Raw genomic sequence first — 22,387 nt, 5'->3', positions numbered from 1 at the left:
TCTGTAAATTGAAACTATTACATTTGAGCACATTTGTGCTTTTTTTTGTTGTTAATCAGAAAGATAATGCTGACTGTAGTTAAGCTCCAACCTGAATATAAACAAGAAATTTACCAAAACAACAATGGAGGAAATTGACATTTGAATTACTGTGAGAGGAACTTTGGAAACGTTTTATTGTGAAGAAAATATGTTGGATCAAGGCGTGAAATTAAGAGCTGTCTTTAAGCATGCATGAATGGATTACACAGCATCTGTGTTGTTCATATTACGATCAGAAAAAGAACACTATAAATATGGTAATGAGTTCACATTCCAACATGCATAACAGTAACATATGTCTTCTCTTCATGCTTCTTCGGTCTTTCCTCGCTAACAAGATCTGCTGCATCTCACTAAACTTGCTCAGTTCATAAATATGAATGTTTCCATTTCCTATTACATGTATCTAGATTTTCTTTCAGCACCTTACAACTGAATATGCTCACAGTTTATGCATATTTTCATACATTAAGATATTTAACTACAACAGTTCATGGTTAGCTCATCTGTTGTATGTTTATGTTCAACTGAATGCAATGCATTGATGCTGGTATATATGCACAGTCGGTGGCTGAAAACTTTTTCACAGCTCATCAGTCTCTCCATCAAAAGGCACAGCATTCATATCCATGTGAATGCTGCTGGGTTCACTGCAGCCCACCCAACCGATGGGAGTGCGGTTGAAGGAAGGCCGGCAAGCTGCGTCGTGCTGGTACACCATCGCAGGCTCTGGGTCCAGTTTGGGAGCTGGTTTTGGCACCTGAAATTTCATGAACTGGTTGGCTTTATCAAAGCCGCCAAAGGGCATGGCGCACCTGGAAAGACCGAGGCAAAGTGATTATTAAATCCAGCGGTAGACACCAAGCAACTACAGAGTCAGGTGTTAAATGAAGGACCTGTTAAAACTTTTCCATTTGGGGATATCATGTTGTGAATGAGGTCCAGGCATTGAGGCTTTTAGAGTGGCTATCAGTTCTTTGTCCCCCTTCATGGCTTTCTCCCATGGAGACACATATGTTTTCACATGTGGATACTTGTTTTTGCCATCACTTCCACTTCCTGTAAGGATAATACTCATAAGTAAACCATATGGCATACATGGGTATACAACAGGAACTCAAAATTCTGCCCTGCTTTGAAACCAAATTGTAACAAATCACATAGAAATATTTCATCTCTTAATATTTTCATCCTTTAAAGGCATTTAATGGAAACATCCTAAATTACCTCAAGTTAACACCAACCTTTTAGTGAGGAGCTCCCTCCACCTCCTTCTCCTTTTCCTGTCTTTTCAAGGTCGCTTTCTCCCTGCCCTCCTGCTCCTCCTTCTCCTTTTGCTCCCGTTCTTTTGCTTCCAGGCTTTGGAGGGGGCACAGGAGGCCCTCCTCCAGGATGTAACCCTACAAAATTCAGATGTCCTGCCTCTTTGCTAAGGAAATGCCCACCAACATTTATCATTTGACCACCCATCTGACCACCCAGAGAGGGAACAAACTTCTGGAGATTGTCCTGAAAGACAATAACTATCATAAGAATCAGTATAACAACGGTCTCACCGTATTTGCTCACATGTCCTCCTGAAGGTTGGTCAACAGCAAAAAGAAGCGTATTTGGATGTTTCCTCACCATAGATTCAGAAGTGAATATGTCAGGGTTGTTCTCATAGATGAACTTCTCCACTCTCTTCTGCCTCATCTTGAACATCTTGGATCCTCGGTTCTTCATCAGAGAGAGCTCCTCCAGCATGATTTCTTTGGGAGTCTTGATCTTTTTCCCCAGGTCAAACTCAGATGCCTCTGGCTCAGACTCATACTCTTGGTAAGAGACATTTCAGCATATAGCAAAACTAATCATCAAATCAACCAATTATCAATCTTTGCTTGTCTAATTACCATACACAGAAGTATCTCCATATTTTTTTCCTCCTACTTTTTTCTGAAATAATGTCACAAACTTTGATGTATTAAAATTGCTATGAAAAGTGTACAATCTCTGCAATTGCTAAATTTACCATCCTGTGTGATGTGTGTCAGGTCAGTTATGATCTTGGGGGGCTTCTTCCGCTTGTGAAGGGGTGCAGGTGTTCCCATGGGCATTTCTGGAGGTTTAGCCAAGAGCGTGGTGTTATAATAAAGGAATCAAATGGCACTCTTTTAAAATGAGCACTCCCAATCATACTGAAATGAAGGCTCTTTCTCACAACAGACAAAAGTAAGGTATAAAATCCAGACAGACAGACGGACAGACAGTGTGGACCCTGCTCATTTTACAAGTTCAAGGTGGATGTCAGGCATCTCAGATGCTTCACATTCCCCAGTAAAACCAACATCTATCCTCAAAGCCATTCATCACCAGTTGTGTGTTTGTTTGGGAGCATCAAATGTACACATGGATTCACCCACTTTATGATTCTTTCCCAGTAAAACATGTTTAATTTTAGGACTCCAGAATCCATGCTTTTGATGAATGTCCCAGGAATGCAGCAGGAGAGCGAATTCATACATTAAAATGCAAGAAGCGTCTGATGACTGCAACGGTTTATCAACTATTAAGATAGCTGGCAAATGTATGGAGTAACAGATTAATCTGGATCCGTCAGCTGGAGCTTAATGAAAGCAGGATCTGATCTTCATCAGTCTTCAGCCTGCACGGGAACATGCAGCCGTTGAGCAATCACTCGCTGAGGGAATCTAAAACCATTTACATGCATTTGTTCCAGCCTGTGGCTCCAACTGAGTCTGGTGTCTGTGTTTTTTAATGCTCACTATTTATTATGTACAGTTTTTCTTCTTCTTACATGATTGTGTGTGTTTAGCTTGACAAGCTTTTCTGTAAAACCAGTCAGGGAAAACATCACATCACATCTACTGGCTGTAACTTAACCCACTGCTGCTATTTTTAAAAGCCATTTCCAGCCAAGACATTTCAGTAACACATAACGGTGCCATTGGACTATCAAATGGGCTTGACACAACTCTTAGGAACATTATGGACACCTTTCAGAATACAGTTCTGACCTGCACATTTAATTCTCTGTCAAAACAGGTGTGAGAAGATGATGGATGCTGATAGAAAAGCAGTTGGACCATTAAATCATCAAACAATGGGCTGGGCGGAGAATTGGCAACCCCTGTCAGTTTGAGGGCACCATATAAAATCACCCTGCAACACCCACTGTGAAGAACAGCCAACACACTTGGGAATTTGACTCATCCCAAAAAAATATATCGAGTGTACACAGCAACTAAAACAACAAATAGGATACTCTGCAAAAGTGTTGCTCCTTCCTGATGAAGCAACACCATTAGTTGATTGATTAGTAAAAGAGAGCAGACAACTGAGATGCAGACTCACCGGATTTTATTGTAATCCTGAGGGAAGAGACAGATCAGAAAATTCTAAAAAGGGAATGACCCAGGCTTAATTTCTGTGATCTTGATCTCCCTCGGTACCTCTGGCCCCTCGTATAGCTGCACCCAGGTCCTGGGAACCTCAAAACCCACCCTACCATCAGATGGGAGATCTGTCAGGAGGTTGGGGTTGTGGGTGGAAACACTGTTGGTGTCAAGACGCGGAGAAGGAGAGGTTGTGGTTAGACGTATGAATAGAGAATTGAGGAGGGGGTGTCATTAAGGCAGGGGGAGAAGTCTCTGTTGGCCAGCTGAAAGTGCTGATGGGGATATTATAGGAACAAAATCATTCTCACAGATGGTTCTCGAGACTATATTTAGACCCAAAGAACGAAGGAAACAGACCCGAGCTATAAGATAACCTCAAAGGACTGTGTTTGGGTTCCACACAGAGAGCAGGTGTAAATGTGAGTAAAGTATGTGCAAGTTCACGGAGAAAGCTAAAGTATATGTGTGCATAGTAAAGCTGAACATGTGGAAAGCTGAACACTGTCACATGAACTCCTGCAATGTTTGTTACCTGACACCAAAAACTTCCTATCAGATGACTTTTTCCTTTCTTTTCTGAATTCTCAGTTGAAACATGAAAACACACTGAAAATCTTGTAGCCAATAAAAGCATCTTTATTAACACTGGAAACACTGTAGTCACTATTACAGTGATTTAATATTTTTACAGTGGTTTGCACAATACTTGCAGTATAAATTACTAAAATCACTGGAACAAAACAGTCCTTAACTAAATGTGCATGAGATATAATCTTAGTTATTGTATGAGAAGCCTATTTGATGGTTTTTGGCTTTAATTGTTGAATTTGGAATACAATTGATGCTGTAACATTACTTTGCATTATAATGCAAATCATTGTATTTATTTACTTTTAGATCTAACTTGGGAAAAATGTAAGTAACTGTGGTTTTCCTGGCAGTATTTTCCCCTGCTGACTTGCAAAGGACCATGGAAGTGACTATACATGGTGTTTTGAATACTTATTGAAATAGAAACTTTCCATAACCTGAGAAGCATTTTTATTTTTTAAGTTTGTTCTTTATTTAGGAGTTAAATTAAGAACAGGCTCTTTTAATTAGAGTAGTGCTGAACAAAATGTCATTTTATCTCGTTATATTCCGGGCTATTAACAGCCCTATTTATAGACACCCTGTACATTTGGAGATTGGCAAATAAATGCATCTAATTGCAGTCCGTTAGGTTCAAACTAGCACCCTCTAGTGGAGTGTACAGGTTAGTCGGCTACTGTCTGTATTCTCGCATCCGATTTACGTTAGAATTTTCTTGTTTAAAACAATAACATATAAAATCACTTTTTGTAAAATAAACTTGTCGAGACAAATAAGGTTCTTACAAATAATTTCTGTAAGTTTCTTTACAAATTCTATCAAATAGTCATGAGGTGAGTCAGATAATCCACAATTAATCAGGTTATCCTTTTAATATTAGGGTAGTGTTTTGACCTAAGTCTTAAAATTATACTACTACATTGGTATCTATTTAATTTTGAGTAAAAAGCCTTTTAATGTGCGTATAAATTTTACCTTAAGTTTTAATGTAGATTAAGCATGTGAGGCTCTGTCCTTTAAAGGTCATTTTTAAGTGAAGTTGTGAGCGAATGGTTTTGCAAAATGTTTAGCAAAATTCTATACATTATACATATTGGCATTAATTGAATGAAATACTACTACTACTACTACTACTACTACTACTACTACTACTACTACTACTACAATATAATAATAATAATAATAATAATAATAATAATAATAATAATAATAATAATAATAATAATAATAATAATAATAATAGACGATTAGGAAGACCTGTAAAATTAAAACTGCAGGGTAACACAATGACCAACAGGGGGCAGAGTAAAATCAGCTGTCGGACAACCGGGGCGCTCACTACTTTTTATTAGTGTTTTTGCACATTCACACATTTTCCAAATCGGTATAAACATTTAATAATAACAAATATTTTCAGTCTTACTACAATTACATTGACATTATTATATATTGCAGCTCATTAGGGCTACTGCAAAAGCACACTCAACATTATTTAACATTACAGAGACAAATAAAGTCTAAGATAAGTTTTATTTTCAAAGTGGTAAGAAAAACAGCTGAATGCAACATGCTTCATTAAAATATACATTTTCTATGTATATACTGTAAGTATATATCATTAAAAATGTTGCCGTTATGCCATTGCCCATGAAAGCGATCAACTAAACTTCTGCTTCGCTCCATCAGCTTTAATGTTAGATAGTAAACTTTCCAGGCCATCCTTCACCAACCACAGGCTGGGGGAATTCTCAACTATTAATATCAACTGTATTCTCTGTAATGGTGCATGAGTCCAAAACAAGCACCTGTACACCATCTATATCTGCCCTCCTCAGCCTCTCTCGTGTATTCAGCCCTTTCATTAATACTGGTGCCTTTCTGTCAGTCAACTTACCATCTTACTTCTTCAGATTGATTCATAATCAAAACAGCTCATTCCTTCATAGTTGGTATTTGTTTAATAAAAGTTATGAATTTATCTACAATCAACCTGCAAAAATAACACACACAGGGGCAATTGGCAATGTGATCTGGTGACAAGCATAGCAGATTTTAAAGACAAGATACTCAGATCACTTGATGCCCTCTTTAGCTTGCATATCCACATTTTATACAACCCTGCTACGATGACAGCATTTCACTGTGGGGCAGTGCTACTATTCATTAACAGTTTCACCGCTTAATGCATAAAAACACATTGAGATGTGGTTATGACTGGTTTAGAAATGTTCACATTGCCCCCGGCCTCCAAACACGGGGTTGGACACCTCCTTTGGTGGCAACAAAGCGCGGTTTGGGTGCCTGAATACAATTAGACTTCAGGGGAGGCAAAGAGGCGAGGACACTAAGCTCAGGGGCACTCTGGAACTGCTTGGCTGTCTGAAGTCCAGTGCTGAATGGAACTGGGGTATAAGCTGTGGAGAGGGAATAAGGAATGGGATTTGGAACGGCGGTAGAGGAGAATTTCGGCAGGGTGGGCAGGCCAGCTGGTTTTGGGGAAGGTGAAGTCAAAGTTGTGTTGAATGCTGGTGCTGTTAAAGGAGTTAAAGGAGCAAACGGTGGGGAGACCATTTCAGAGTGAGTCAACCGTTCTCCGAGGGTAGTGGCTGAGCGGGGTGCAATGACTTTAGGGGCAAGAGTAGGAGCTGACATGGGTGTAGGTGTGGAGAATCGCCTGACCTCATAGACTCGAGCTGTTTTGACGGGGATCTGCTTCGGTGAGGCTAATGAGCTGCCCACCATTGTGTAGTCACTTTGCTGCTGCCTTTGGTATGAAGGCATACCTGACAAATTAGCAACACTCCCTCCATAGTTGAACATGGCTGGGTTCAACTGGTAGGGCTGCCTTCTCATAAAATCAATTGCTTTGATCCCATCTCTTTGGGATCCTCCTCTAGCACCGTGATCTGGTTTGGTTGAACTTCTCTGAGGCCCAGTAGGGATAGAAGGAGCCATGAGCGGGTTGTAACCAATAGGTGGCGGGGCACGGACATTTGGAGATAATTTCCATTGAGAAGGTAAAGAAGGACTTGGAGATAACTCGTGGAGCTGAGCTGCGCTGTGTGAGGCGACATTCTGTGCGTGATGGGTCTCAGGTGGGGTGTCTACAACATACATACCCATGCGGGTCTGCCTGCGTGCAAACAGCTCGGCCCCCTTACCCCCTGCCTGAATAAACTGTGGAGTGTCCTGAATGACTTTAGGTTTGGGTGCTACAGGAGGAGGTGCTCTGCCCATGCCTATCTCCCCTTTCATTGCTTCTTCTCCCCCATCAGTGACAGTATCATTGATTGGTTCGCCAGGTTTCTGTCGAACAAACCTGTCATCCATTCTTTGCACCATAGACAGCAAGTCTGGATTGGGGGATTTCTTTACAACTTCAGGTACATTAAACATGGGCTTTGGTTTCCCACTGCGTCGTCGTGCTTCAAGTAAGATGCCCGTGCGACCAGTTGGACCAGGAATGGGGGTTGGAGCAACTGCCTCTGATTGGGGCACAACTGAAACAGAACTTACAAACATCAGTGGAGATTTAGGCAGAGGTGGCTGAGCAACTGGCACTTGAGGTGGAGCCATTGGGGCATGTTGATCACCAAAACCAGTAATTGAGGTTGCGGCCATTGGAGGCTGTGAAGCCATTACCACAGATGGCCCATTTGCTGGGGGAGTTGAAAATGGAGAATGATGAACAGTGGACAACAGTGGTGACATTTTTCCCATTGATGTAGAAACAGCCGGAGCATGAAAGGAAACAGGAGCACTTGATGCTGGGCCCAAAAGGCTTGGTGTTATAGAAGTCGGTGGGCAGATAATTGGTGGAGGACCAGACTGTAGCTGTGGTGGTAGGGAGGATGGTGCATTCAAGGTCTGTTCAGCAGCAGTAGAGAATGGTGGGTGCACAACAGCTGCCGAAGAAGGTCGCTGGGTTGTCTTTGTGACAGGTGGTCGGAAAGTTACAGGGGCGGTTGCAGATCGAACAGAGATAAACCCAGGGGTAAATGGACGTGCTGTTCTGTTAAGAACATTGCTTGCAGATATTTCTTGTGAAGGTGTTTCAGCTGGTTGTGCCGGTGTAGTCAGAAGAGTCACTGAGGCAGTCGCTGGTTTGGGTGCAACGGGTGGAGGTGACATTGGGACATACTCCTTTTGTATATCGTGGGCTTCAGGAATATGAGAAGGCTTTTGTTGCATGCCCATTTGAGAAGCTTGTATGACTGGCTGTAAATGGATGCTTGCCTGTGACTGTACCTGGCTTTGGACTTCTGGCTGTGGCTGTGCATCCTCTGCCTTTTTAGTGTGCTCAGCAGCCCTTTTCCTCTGTTGTTCAAACAACTGAGCTCCTTTACCTGCTGTGTCGCTCAACCCTGGACTCACAGCAGCTTCGGCTCGATCCTCACGGCCTTCGCTTCCAGCAGTTGCTCTCTTCTCCAACATATCTAAATAATCACTATCCCAGGTTGGGTCAGGAGCTGCAGAGAAGCCCTCATCATCGAATTCTGATTCACTGCCTGGAAATGCCCCATCCTCCTCTTGTGAATCTCGATACCTATCCTCATCCACACTACCAAAACTGGTTAGGGTGTACTTCTTGGAGCGCTGTCTTCTCTTCTTGAACATTAACACCCCCTTAGAGTGAGGGTTTGGAGCATCTGTCAGGAGGGATGCAATTGTTCGACACTTGCTTTTTGCTTCCTTTACATTCTTGTCTTGAACGTTATCCCCGCGATTTAGCTCTGCAGATTATAAAAGTCACAGCTGTTAGTAACCATTTCAAAAAGGCACACATTATCCAATGTTTTAAGGTCAAAGAGGGTTGACAACTCATAAGCCCGTCTCTATGTCTTCAACAAACATACATGTGACATGTGCTGCAACTGGAGCACTATGGGGGAAAATGCCAGGCAAGCCTTGAACCTCTCAAATTAGCCACCCTGACAAATAATTTGCACATTATTAGTCTTGTGTACAATGACATGAAACCAGATATATTTACATGCTGATGGAAAGTTGCATGTTGTAGGTGACTGGAAGGAGAACTTCAATCAGTAGCCTCACCATATCCTTTAACGTGTTATGGTATAAAGCGGATTATCAATGGCAGCTAATGCACAACCACGTGAAAGGAATTCAGCCTGAGTAGGACAGCGCATTATGAACCATCCCTGCATAATGACAGGTGGGATTTACACGTGTATTTAGGTCCTTTAAACAACCCACTGACTTCTAATTGCCCCTCTTTCTTTTTAACGGGCTCATTATACATAATGACACAATGACAGGTTTGGGAAAGAAAGCTTCGTCAGTTTTTTCATCTCTCTATCTAAGTTTCTAATGTAGGCCTGGCATCAGGACTTGAATGTTTTTAGACATTCTGATCCTTGCATCTTCCTTGCCTCTAACACTTCTTAGAGGCAAGTTAAAAAAAAATTCGGCTGTGTCTTTTGATTTGGCGATCTAATGTTTTTTTGGTTAGGGTTAGGGGTTACTATGTACGCCTTTAAAGAATTATCCAGAGGCACATTCCCACTCAAGTGATTGCCTCTGTGATTGTTTATTCAGGGTAAAGTAGCTCAGTGAGCCACCGAACACCAGCCCCACTTCAAGCACGTCGCCTCAGTCTGTACACCTAAGTTTGCCAAAACTACAACAAGCTTCCCATCAAAGCTTTATCTGAGCGCCAGAGGCAACAGGATCTCCAGCCATGTGGACTGTTTGGACTCAAACTCAAGTAAGGATTAAACTAGAGTGTTTAATAAACTATTCACTCACAAAGGTTAAAACATATATATATCTATAAACAGAAGAGGGGTGGGACTGTAAGAGAGCAGCCATGCTTTGCTATTTGATATCCAAAAGCAGCTGTTGGTGCTTTTCAGTGGACCTGGATTGATTAATGGATTGTTTACACACATAAGTATGGGTAAATTTAGTAAAGCCTTTAGGATTTGCTATACGTGTGTCAACAAGTCATTTGTTCTGCTACCTTAAAGAAAACTGTTTGATGTTTGACTGGAATGAATCAACAGGACCGAAGTCTTATTCTAACAAATACACACACTTACTTTTTGTGTAGGAGAAATGTAATGATTGGAAAATTGGCTTTTAAGAGACTTATGATAGCAGTATGATTTTTCAGTTTTAATAGATTTATTTATCTTCATCGGGTAACATCAGGTGTGGAGAACCTTTGTGAAGGACTCAATCTGTCAGTGTCATTCTTTAACTGTACTTACTGGCTTGTTTTGCCTTTTCCATGTAGGTTGTACTGAGCTCCTCATCAATGGGTTTATTCAAAGGACCCACCATAGGCACAAGCTGGCTGCGAGAGCTCAACATCAGGGCCTCCTTTGCCTTTTCAGGGGAAACCAGTGGCACGTTAGCTGGCTCTAAAAAACCACTATCTTCCTCTTGCCCTGCATCCCGTGGACCCTGGTCATCTGCTGAGGAGATGATGGAGGAAGTCTCAGTGGAGGTCTGAGAGGACCACAGTCCTTGAGCCGGAGGCTGGTAAATCACCTCTCGACGTGCAACCCCTGGTAGCCCACCACCTCCATCTCCATTTCCACCGTGTCCATCCAGCAGTCTGGGGAAACCCTGTGCATCTGGAGCACTGTCATAGCCACTCATCTCTGATGTTTCTCCACCCTCAGGGGATGTTCGTCCGGTTGGTTTCGCCGGATTGGAGTTACTGGGACTGCGACGTTTCTGACGGCGTTGCCTCTCATAGCCCGCCACATCTGCATCGCTGTCCGTCTCACCATAGTAAGCCTCACTGCCAGGTGGAGATGTCAAACCACTGGTCAGGGAGGAGCGGCTGCGGTGAACCTCGCGGACGGGGGCGTGGTGAGGACTGGAAGGGGACATTGCACGTAGAGCAGCACGGTATTCTTTGTCTATACGGGGAGATGGAGCACGGGTCACAAGCACCACTGACTGGAAACTGGCGGGCACCCTGCAGAAACAAATATGGAGTTACTGGGACTGGGTTTTGCACACTGTAAATTTTGTCTGTTTTCATTCAGACCTGACACTTTGACATTTGTTTTTTCCCCTGTGCTAATCTGACCTTTTTATCCGGATGTGCAATATCCCGGGGGAGCTGTCGATGAGGTCCATGGCCTGAGCATGTGACAGCGTTTCGCATGGCTGTTCATTAATTGATACCAGCTCGTCGGCCTCACGCAGCCCAGCTCTGCACGCTTTGCTCCGTTTGCGGACCTTAAATTGGCAGAAATTCCCAGAATAGTCACAAAATTAAATAAATAAATACATACATACACGCCTAAATTTCCCTGTTGGAAAAAAAGCATATAAGGTAGTGATGTATTCAGCTATGAAAAGAAGAAATACATTTATATTGTGTATATTTTCTCTTTCTGTGCATAAAGTCAAGGCCAAATCTGAGGTCCTGAGACTTCAAAGAGCTGAAATAATCAGACTTCAAAGAAGAGAGCAATCACCAATGCAGAGTGAGAGATACCCAGCTGACGGAAGAATTCCGGGTCTTGTCTTGTTTTGAAAAAGTGAGCGATACTGGGCAGATTTTATCCTGAGAACTCCATCTTGAAGTGGACACATGCCACATATTGCAGGGCGAGTTGTGCTTTCACACTCACTTCAACAGGGAAATGTCAGCCAACAGCCATCTTCCTTTGGTGCTTTGCTATTTGTGCCCAAGGTCTGTCAGGACTGTGGCTTTCTGCCCATCTTTAACTGCCTCAGGTCTGTGTAAACAGCATCAGCATGTCCCATCATAATTTCAAAGTAATTTTTCAATGTCACCAGCTTTATAGCACTCAATTAGGCCACTGCCACGTTTTTGCTCATCAGCCCATGTTAGATTTCAGATTCTTTGGCTAATTATTTTGCTGTAATGAAATCCTTTCAAACTGGCTGGGGTCCGTTTGCAGGACTAAATGTCATTTATTCATTCAGTTGCTCACCTTGTGGTTTCAACTGATGACAGTAATAACATGTCTGTACATGCTTTGTCACCCATACCACGCAGAGTGGCAAGAAATACACGCATGTAAATAATTATAGGTTTACATTCAGGTCCAGAGGACTGGCATTGACACAATGACTCTTTTAGCAAAACCACAAAGTGCTGCACCTGTTTTGCTCCTGACAACATAACACCTTCCTGATCTCAGGGGTGAAGGAGCATGCTGTTTTGGACAGTCGGACAGAGACAACTGTCGTCCGCCACCATAAAGTTAATATGGTTTGATGTAGCTCTGTGTATGTATTTTGCATCCATGCATTGCAATGACAGCGTTTATTAGTATTTATTCTTATGGGATTTTTTTTTAAAAAGAGGGTACTATGGTGAATATACTGTATAAATATAATATATAAATATAAATATCATGTATTTCCAAGAGCTTTTGGAATTTTATTTTTTGTAAGCATGTCAAAGAAGTTTTGTTTTTGTGGGTTTTTTTTTAAAATTATTTAAAATGTCTGACAAAAGCATGCAGCCTCCCCACTTTTCACAACCTAAAGAGGAATAATCTGCAATATAAAACTGCTGGTACTCTAAATAGACGCATGTTGTTCTCTAAGCTCTAAGATATAAAGTATTAAACACATACACCAGAATAGTATATGATGTGATTATATTTATCCCATAAATACTGAGCTGAAACACACACCTTTGCTGACCCTGTGACCTGCTGATTCTCTGTCAGAAATAACCTCCTGAAATAGTAGTTCTGCTTGGTCATCAACTATTCAGAAAGATCTTGATAAATATGTGATTCTGTGTGGTGTAGCCAGGTTCAGTGATTTCTCAGAGGAGATGTGGAGTTAAATGCAACACTTTTAGGTCTCTAAGCTTTTTAAAATCTAAGCTTTTTAGATATTTGTTGGCTCTTCTATTAACCTAAATATATCTTATGTAACTTGCCACATTTAGCATGACCAAGCATGGCTGGAGCAACTTGAGCTTGCAGGAAACATGCTAGTTCAACAGTATAAATCAAGCTACATTTGTGAGAGAGCTCTCTCCAATGAACCTAATGAACCCAGAAAATGACCTAAATGTTCAAACTGTTGGTAATTTCACAACCTTCAGCACAGACAATGGGAAAAAAGCCATTTCACATTCACAAAATTTGAAGTGACACTTGGCCCAGATCCTCAGGATGAGCGTCCCTGGCACATTTGAAACTTGGTCCAGCCAGTCAATCAGCGCCTGTTTATATTGGAAGCGCTCTCGCGCTGACTTGTGTCAAAATTAAATTTTTCCTCTCACCAAAGGAGGACATTTTTATCCCCACATGTCTGGTTTACCTTAGCCACCTGTAGAGGCTTCTGTTGCTCCACACCTCCCTGGAGACGAAAGCCCCATGGCGCTCCGCCGGACAATGTAATCACCACTTCCTCCGCCACCATTGTTTTCTTTTCTTGTTTTCTTACTCACTTTTTGCTCTTCTTTTTTTGTTTCTATAGCAGGGGGCCCTCAGTGCTTCAGCCCCATGCTCAGCAATCAGGGCCCCCTCCAGAGAGCTCTGACCTGCTCTTTGCCTGCAACGCTCTCAGGGTGCTGAGCTGAAGTCCAGCTTCAAGGCCCACAGTCACACCTGAACACACATCCACAAGGACTCATGTCCACCCTCCCACACCCAGAGTGGGTCAACCTTCATAGAGAAGCATAGAGAGAGAGAGAGAGATTGAAGGACAGGGAGTTATGATGGGAGGGGTGTGTGTCTGCTTACACCAAGGAATGCCTGCCCCCAAAGAGTGGGGGGAGTGTTCGGTACAACACTTGTCCCGTCACTCAGGTCTATGTCAGAAGGTTGTTGATAGCCCCTCCAAAAATAGGACATCACCGCCACCACCTTTGCTGCCTCGCTCGCTCATTTGTAGCGCAACGCTAAGAATGTCCAAATGGCACCGTTTCATGGCTGCAGAACATTGTGGTCATCATTAACCTTTGGTGAGGCCCGCAGATTCCTAGCCTTGTATTTGACGTCATAAACCTTTTCTTCTTTGTTTTAATACTTTTTTCATTTTGCCACAATCAAATATCTGTTGGTTTAGTTGTGAAGTATAGATAGAATTCGCCACTCTGGATCCCCCAGCTTCTCTAAATGTGGAGGCAGTCTGGGCTGTCATCACACATTTTTTATATTTCCTTTCCGGGAGAATCCAAGACAAAGATGACAATTCCATCCATTTGAATGGATGCCGTTATTGATTAGGGTAAAGTCATCTCCTCCTTGAGTGTTTGTTTTCTTGAGCTTATTTAATCAAGGTATCATAGGATTCCTTTTCAACCTGTTATTAACCTTTAACCTTATGTTGGACCTGAACTCGTGGAGCAAACATCAAACAACTAAAAATTTGACAATTTAGTTTAACAATTAAAACAACAGAGTGGAGAGTGGAGAGTATAAATCAATAGGAGGAATTGTGCACATTTTAGTCAACCTATTTTAAATACAGTCCATCATGTCTTTGTTTATAAAATTCTTTAGCTTCCTTTTGCTCCATATTTATCCATTTTAGTATAATTTACTCTGTCACTGGAGCGATGGCAGGCCTGTTGCTAATGGTTGGACTGTAAAATCAGTTTTGTAGGGAGAGCAGCACTATTATCACTGCAGTGGGAGGACCCCAACCAGAGAAGCTCCCCTTGGCAGCTCTGCCCTGCAGCTGTTTCTAAACCTCAGGATAGTGACCAAGATTGCTCTTGGGTCAGGCACTCAGACAAAATATCACCTTCTCTTAATGGAGAGGTATCCGATCCAGCAGAATACCACAGTTAAAGCAAGCGCTCAGCCACAAAGGTACAACTGATCCGGCTTATATTCAATCAAAACGCACGGAACGTGAAACATTAAATATCTTTAGTGGCCCATCGGCTGCACTGACCAGCCCCCTAGTGGTCAAAGCCCAGTGCTGTTATTCATGATTGTGTTCAATAGTTTTTGGTAGTCTCAATACACTTTTATTGTGTTACTTCCTTTTAACTTAAAACTGATTTATCACCATGCAATATTGCTACATGACATGTCCCAATATGCACATAAACCAGCACGTTACTTCAGGCTTGAGAGACGTTTGCCATATAAATATGGGTTTCTGCTGTAACTTAAAAATGTAAAATTTAACGACTCTGCTAATAATGCTTAACATTTTACGGTGAATATATGTTTTACGTAACTACAAATCAGACTATTAGTAGTTCCTTTTCTTCAAAACTGGAGAAATAAGGTGCACATTTGTAACACAATTTATAATCTATTAATATATTTTGTTGCAAATGTTCATGACACTGAATATACAAACACACATAAATGATACTGCAGGACAATTAATATCAAGTTTAAGTGATAACAGCATTTTTGAACACGTAAATGGTAAAAAATCCACATAAAGACTTACGCATATGTAAATAAAAACAGCCCCAGTGTTGACCTTGAGCACATCAGACTGAGCCAAAGTAGCCAAAACTGGCTGTCCTTCAGATAATCTATCATAATCAATATATTAGCATGGTTGAGAGTTTTAACATTAGTTGTCTTTCTGTTGGCTCATGCAGAAAAAGAAAAAAAAATCATAAATATATATTTTAAGTACAGAAAAACAACAGAAATTATATATTGCAACATTACTACTCCCCCCTCATCATTCCTATTATGGCTGAGACAGGCAGATGTGTTGAAACCTCCAACATGGCTGACACTGACAGGCAGTCACATGACTTGGACATGGAGAAAATGAGATAGGTGGTCTGTGCCAGGTTTTCATAAAAGTAAATATTTCATGACTGGGATGATGATATTTGCCGCAGCCTCTTCTGCCCTTTATGAGGCAGATTTTCCATGACTTTGGAGAGGTTCACCTTTTCAAATGTCAGTAAAAAAGGTTGGTTCTCCCTTTGTAAACCACAGAAAGTCAAACATGTTTCAGGACAAGTCTATTTTTTTAGGATAAAATGTGCAAATGTAGAAATGGTTCATAGGATTCCATATCTGTGGTTTGTCCTTCAGGGAGATGCTGACCTCTGTCATAACTTCCAAGGATACTCTGTCTTCAGGGTGTGAGTGGTTATCTTGAGCTCTGCCAACAGACCGTCCATGTGAAGCTCTTCAAGTGGTCAAGATTACTACAAAGGGCCTATACTTCAATTTGTCTAGTTCATTTCTCTCTGAAGTTCTGCCATCTTCTTCATAACACAGCCCTCCTGGTTGTTATAAGGGATCTTCTGGGAATTGTGCACCTCCTAATAGCTGCACTAAAGCATGCTATATACTTTTGAATCCCAAAAATATTGAATTGAATAATCAACCGTGCAGTATGATTACAAGTCCTGCATGTCCTATTTGGGATTTGGCAGATCAATATTTGATGGATTTTCTTATTATTTTTGTCTGTTCCCACTCAGAAGGTTTAAAATAGAAAGCTTTAAAAGCAACGACTTCTTGCTCATAATACATGAAATACTGCACTCTCTGGTCACTGTTGTGAAAGTTAAATGTGTATTTTCGCCTAATAATGTTTTGGTTTCTAGTACAACATTTTCTGTGTGTAAGGATCGGAAAATCCACATCGTCCTTTACGGCATCGGTCTATGTTGCGCCTGTGCTCAGGATCAGTCTGCAATGTTTCTTGAACCCTCATGGTGGCACTCTTTACTGCGTGTATCAGCACACACGCACGCACGCACACACATTTCCCCCACGTATGCTCGGGATCTGCGTAGCTCCACAGCTCCATACTGAGTGAGCCACTCATTCTCCATCATGAATAAATAAATAAAATTCCTGTCTAGCTGCCACTCTTGCTTTTTCAGAAATATAAATATATATAAATTCACGCACGCACATGCACGCAAGTAGATAAAATACACTAATCGTGCATTTTTCATCTTTGACCCAGATTTTGTGGCTCTTTTTTTAGAGGTTAGCAAAAGAAAAATGTCACCATGAGTTGCTGAATCTTCACCACGTGACTGTTAACAGTTGAGAGAAGAAAACAGTTTGCTTCTCATGAACACATTTGTCACTTCACATTTTTACCCAGATGGTGAAACCAGAGTCGGTGTCTCTCCGATGACCCTGCGGCCAGCTGATGGCACCCACAACCTCAACGGGACTCCTGTCATGCTGCTCTTTTTCCTCTACAATAACACATGTGTTTGCCCTGTTGCACATTTATTCCAGTATTTTTAAATTAAATGTCTAACTGTCATTTTCTGGTTTTATTTTTCTTACTTCTGCATATTCCTCCTCATGTTTTCCCAAGTCCTCAGAGCTCATCTTTTCCATTTCAGTGCACCGGTGTCATCTCTTCTTGCTGCTGTAGATCTCCAGCCTGCCCATCACTCTCACTCAGGCCTACAAGGGAGAAAATGGACTTCTGCGGCATTGATCTGCTATTTGTATTACGGGAAGCGGGTGGCATTGAGGCTGAATCTAAGAGCCTGACGGTCGATACACATACGCATCAAAACATCGGATGTTCCTCCATACAGTGAGATTGGTTTCACAGTAAGTGCTGGTGGTAATCATTGTCAGATCACTCTATTAATTGAACATTGTTTGGCAACACAAGAGGGAAGATGGGGTTATTTGATTTCCATTAGGTCTCTCAAGTTCAGGGGGCTATGTGTACTTTAGCTGTACAGATTATTATCTGAATGATGATTGCACTTTGATAGAAAGGTCAGTCTGACAAGTAATACAAGTACTTTCTTTTCTTCAAATGTTTCTGTTGAGCTGCTTGGGCAGTTTTCTGCACCAGTAAATCCAGTGGAATGGAAATATCAAGACTAAAATCAGGCTTGTGCGGTTACAGCTACACAGAATCTCTAAGGATGAGCACAAGAATCTGCTCTGGGTTTCTCCTGGCGAGTGCAGTGACCTTGTTCACAGGCCTTCGCTGTGAGGCTGAACAGAGTTTCACACATTTTCTTTGTCCTGGTGGATGATCAGAGTTGCTCTGACGTCTGCCTGCTAGCGTTGGACTATGGCAGCAGATGGCCCCAGCCTGAAGATTTGAATCTCCAGGATATCTGCAGAAAACAATATCACTGTGTGCCACTGAATAATTCTAAAACCATTAAGCTACTGGATTCTAGCAACCAAAGATTCAATCAAAGCCACAGGCCCAGATTCCTGGACTGGCATTTCACCTAACTGGGACTGGCCAGGATGGCCACAGTCCTTCCGTGGTGTAGATGGTGACAACATGCGTGTGCACAGCCGACCAGAATGGTGGCAGTAACAGAAGAAGTGGCACTAGGAGCTGAGGAATTCACTTTGGCTGCTTCAAGTCACCTCAGATCAAACTGACCAGCAAGCTGCCTCCTTTACTGTCCTGCAGCCAAACCTCAACAGGGCGACTTCGGTCTGACGCACGGCTGCTCAGTGAGCAGCGTGTGTGTCACCGTGCATGTGAGCCCGCGTTCACGAATACTTTGACTTGCACAGATAAAGTGTATACATGCAGAAGTGAGGCTGGAGGAAAAGGGAAGACGAAGAGCAGAGCGGACAGTGACCTCTCTGCTTGTCTCATCTCTTCTCATCCAGGATGACACAAAACGCCCCCGAGAGGGCAGTTTCTTTCAAATGCCTCCATGTCCTTTTTTCCCTGTTCAGCTTTCATTTCAACTTGTTAAAAAGACAAAATTTGGTATGATCTCTAAACATCTTCTAAGTCATGTACTTGCAGAGAGGTCATGATGTTTATTGTATTTCTGGTCTCTTACTTATGAACATGTAAATTGCTTTTCCAACACTAGCTTCTTCAAGCGTCCTGACCTCCCCTTCCTCATTCCCCCTTCTACAAAAGACCTGCCTTGTCGTTCCCTTTTATTCGGCTTTGCATCCAACTCACTCGCTTGTGCTCATTTGGAATATTAAGTTAAAAGCATTAGCAGTGCGAGCTGCAGAGGAGTCACATTAAAATATCTTCTTGAGTGAAGATGCTTCACACAGCAAGGAGTCATTTTGTAAAGTCAAGGTGCTTGAAGGAAAATTTTATAAAACAGGATCTGCGTGTTAGCAATACTGTCTGAGCTCCACTCGTTGGGCTATTGCCAGAATAGATGCAGCTGTAGCTTATATATTAGCATAATAAACAAAACAGCCTCTGGGTATTGACCTGGCCATGCTCCATACGGCTGTAGTGTGTACAGATGCACTTCATCACTGATAGGGAAGACTGAATTTACCAATCCTGTAGCCAATATATCATTAACAACTGTAATTGGAAGACTTCCATCTTGACAACATCTACTAATGGTTAAAGGGTCCTAGTTTTTGGAAAGCCACTGCAGTTAAGAGTTTATACATTTTATTTGTGATTGTGTTTCTCTTGTCCTTTACAGGCTACTGAAATCTGAATTCCAGCTGACATGAGAAGGCATGAAAGTGTTTACAGGGCTGCTGCAGACACCATCTTCCCCTCTTAGACGTATGCAAATCAAAGCTCATACAAGCACAAGAGGAAACAACTCTCCTGACCTACATCTTTATGGGGAGTACTGGTACAAACTACTGGGGGCTTTCTAATAACCCACTGAGTTCATGACTTGAGTGACATGACGGAGAAGTGAAGCTGAGGGCGATTCCTTCGTCCCCTTTTTAAAGCACTGAAGTCACAAAGCTAACACTAATGAGCACAGTGATGACATTTAATGAGACGGCTTTGGGTTAACAACAGGAACACCGCTCAGCGTCACACACATGTGGAAAAGCGGTTGGGATGATTGCACGCCTTTGTGGCTGATTCCCAGTACAAAGATCAGGCGGCGTCACATGATATAAAACAAGCCAGGGGTGTCATGAAGGCACACACACGCACACGCCCTGAAACAGAATGAGTGAGCCAGGACGTGGGAGGGAGACGTCATGCGCAATGCTGGATATTCATTTGAAGCCGGACTTTTATTTTCTGGTGGAGAGGACATCACTGCTGCATTTTCCAACACAAAAGAGCTGAATTTAGTCAGCCATCTGCAGTTCTGAGATGGTCTACTCGTGAAAAAAAAAAAGTTTGCTAATGGAGATCCACTGGGCTGTACGTGCACTTCTCCAAAGGCACAAGTAAGAGCCGCGAGCCAAGTTGAAAACGTTTTTGCAGAATGAGTCACTTCCCCTGAGCACCAGGTTCCAAAACACTGAGCTTATATTATCCTCTCTGCATGGACACGTTGGAATGTTTTTTCCTGTCCTCGGTGACATTTAATACCAGCAACTCAAATTACCTGTGTGCATATGCAAGTTCTTAGAACGTTTAATAAGCAATGTGCATGTATTAAAAAGAGCGCATACAAAGTGTATGAGCTTAAACACATGGGAAATCCACATTATATTCGATACAGGTCTATTTTATCGGCGGGTCACATTTTGTGACAACAGTGGATGAATTCCATGAGTTCAGAGGTCCCTCGGTGTTGATGTGAGACAGTCAACAAACGCAGCAAACTAGGTGAAAAAAGAAAAAGATGTTGCTGGTGTAAATTAAGTGAAGCTCTTTAATTATTAACAGCGGGAATGCTCTTCAGCAGATCTCTTTTTCAGTTGTTTTTCTGTACCTGGAACCTGCAGCTTGTACCAGCTTCACCTGTGTGAGGGGCGCAATGTCAGCAGCTGATGCGAGGGTGCCTCTGCATCGTTGCTAATGAGACTTTCATAACTGAGGGTCCCAGTTATTAAGGCAGAATCTGGCCACATTGCCCCTGTGCTCAGAGCAAATGCTCATTAATCCACAGTCATCTTCTATTTATAGCTAATGACAGAACAGCTGTGGAGGAAGGAGACTAATCAACAGCTGACTGGCTGTGGTGGAACGACTTTGGGGGGATGAGTGGACATTTTACTCATCAGTTCTGCGCTAATTACTTACTTAATTTTCCTGCATTTCATTGGCTATGCATTCAACTCGCAGAGGTATGCACACATTTCTTTTGTTCTTTTAGATTTTAGACCTTCCTGTTAATTAATATGTCTGTTTAACAAGAAAGACTGGTATAATGTGTTAAATTGTCATTTGACTCATTTAGTATAAAAATATTAACACAAGGGCTCTTAATGAAAAAGATTAAGGTTCTCCAATGCTACCTGCACTTCATAACATTCTAAACAAAGACATTCACAGCCAGATTATATGTGCTAATATAGAGTGATCAATATGTCATATAGATTAAAACTCTCTGATGTATGATTATAAAAACATGATCCCACATCTTTATGGAAGATCTATATGATATTTTTCATGACAGGTCGGATATTATTTAGAGTCTAGCAAGAAATAAGAACACAAAAGTTGCTGCTCTCTTAAAATGGGAAGAGACAAAAAAATTTTTTTTTTTTTTAAAGCAACCTCCTGCACAGTTGAGAAATGTCAGTTGTTCATGAAAGTAAGATATGTTAATTTTGCTCTGGCGATCAGCTCTATGTAAATGCGTTATCATGACAGCAACGTGGCAGCAAAGTACTCTTCAGCCTTCTCAAAGCATTTATTGTCTAAAATGCTAAGAATCATAGTGAGAATTTAATGTACATCAGATACACATGTTCACACATATTCCACAATATGGTAGCAAAGGAACAGTTTGCCTGTTGAATGTTCAAGCAGCTCAACTCTCTTTAGCTTAAAAATCACCACTAGAACATCCAGAACAAATGAAGAATTCTTAGGTGGATATTTCAATACACTGATATCTTACATCAGTTCAGTCAGCTTTATCTTTATGCATTGGAACCTAAAATGGATCTACACTTCCTGATTCAGGTGATCCAGTGGGTTACAGCCAATTGTACCTGGAGATAGAGAGGAGAAAGAATAAAGATATCTCACTCTGGTGCTGTATTCTATCTTGGGGGGGGGGGGGGGGGGGGGGTGAGAATGCATAATTTTTTACCTCTTAATATATTCATTAGTTTATAATGACTGTTTCTGAAGTTAGTCAGTTAGTTAGTCAGTTAGTTAGTTATGGCTCTTGGTGCATGGTGTAGATTTGGTCTTGTTCAACATCATCGTTGCTAATCTATTTTATTCTTTTAGAAATTCATAAAATGAAATAGTCTGGAAATAAATGTATGGGAGGATTATGCATTCATCCACATTAAACCCAACTGTTATGCAATGGGCTTTACTGAGTCCTGCTGCCACTAGTCTGAAAATTCCTAAGACTTAAGGAGAGCTGTTTGACATCATAAATCTATGTATCATAAATTCCGCATTGTAAATATATTTTTGTGAAAACAGAATTATAACCTGCTTGGTCAATAACACGTTATGTAGACGCGGCATCACTGAGTACCCAATGATGCTACAACCTTTACAACATTAATGAGGACCACACTTGTACAGGCTTAGTATTTTTATAAGCACAGAGT

General features: G+C 41.7%; 2 protein-coding genes across 2 annotated transcripts; both read right to left on the bottom strand.

Moving 5' to 3' along the window:
* Positions 1-150: 150 nt before the first annotated feature.
* On the bottom strand, positions 151-3,619 carry myoz1a (myozenin 1a). The gene is made up of 6 exons (XM_003963874.3): positions 3,397-3,619; positions 2,054-2,140; positions 1,669-1,856; positions 1,287-1,551; positions 939-1,101; positions 151-857 (listed from the first exon to the last, which is right to left on the bottom strand). Exons 2-6 carry the CDS (start codon positions 2,136-2,138, stop codon positions 626-628), a joined length of 933 nt encoding a protein of 310 aa, XP_003963923.1. The 5' UTR covers positions 2,139-2,140; positions 3,397-3,619; the 3' UTR covers positions 151-625.
* A 1,727-nt stretch (positions 3,620-5,346) lies between these two features.
* synpo2la (synaptopodin 2-like a) lies at positions 5,347-13,705 on the bottom strand. The gene is made up of 4 exons (XM_003963875.2): positions 13,326-13,705; positions 11,098-11,249; positions 10,265-10,983; positions 5,347-8,764 (listed from the first exon to the last, which is right to left on the bottom strand). The coding sequence occupies exons 1-4, from the start codon at positions 13,425-13,427 to the stop codon at positions 6,261-6,263; spliced, it is 3,477 nt and encodes a 1,158-aa protein (XP_003963924.2). The 5' UTR covers positions 13,428-13,705; the 3' UTR covers positions 5,347-6,260.
* Positions 13,706-22,387: the final 8,682 nt, after the last annotated feature.

The sequence above is a fragment of the Takifugu rubripes genome, chromosome 4 (assembly GCF_901000725.2).
Source record: "Takifugu rubripes chromosome 4, fTakRub1.2, whole genome shotgun sequence".
In the NCBI taxonomy this organism is placed as follows: domain Eukaryota; kingdom Metazoa; phylum Chordata; class Actinopteri; order Tetraodontiformes; family Tetraodontidae; genus Takifugu; species Takifugu rubripes.
Note: the sequence above shows the minus strand (reverse complement) of the source record. Positions and strands in the feature narration are given on the sequence as shown.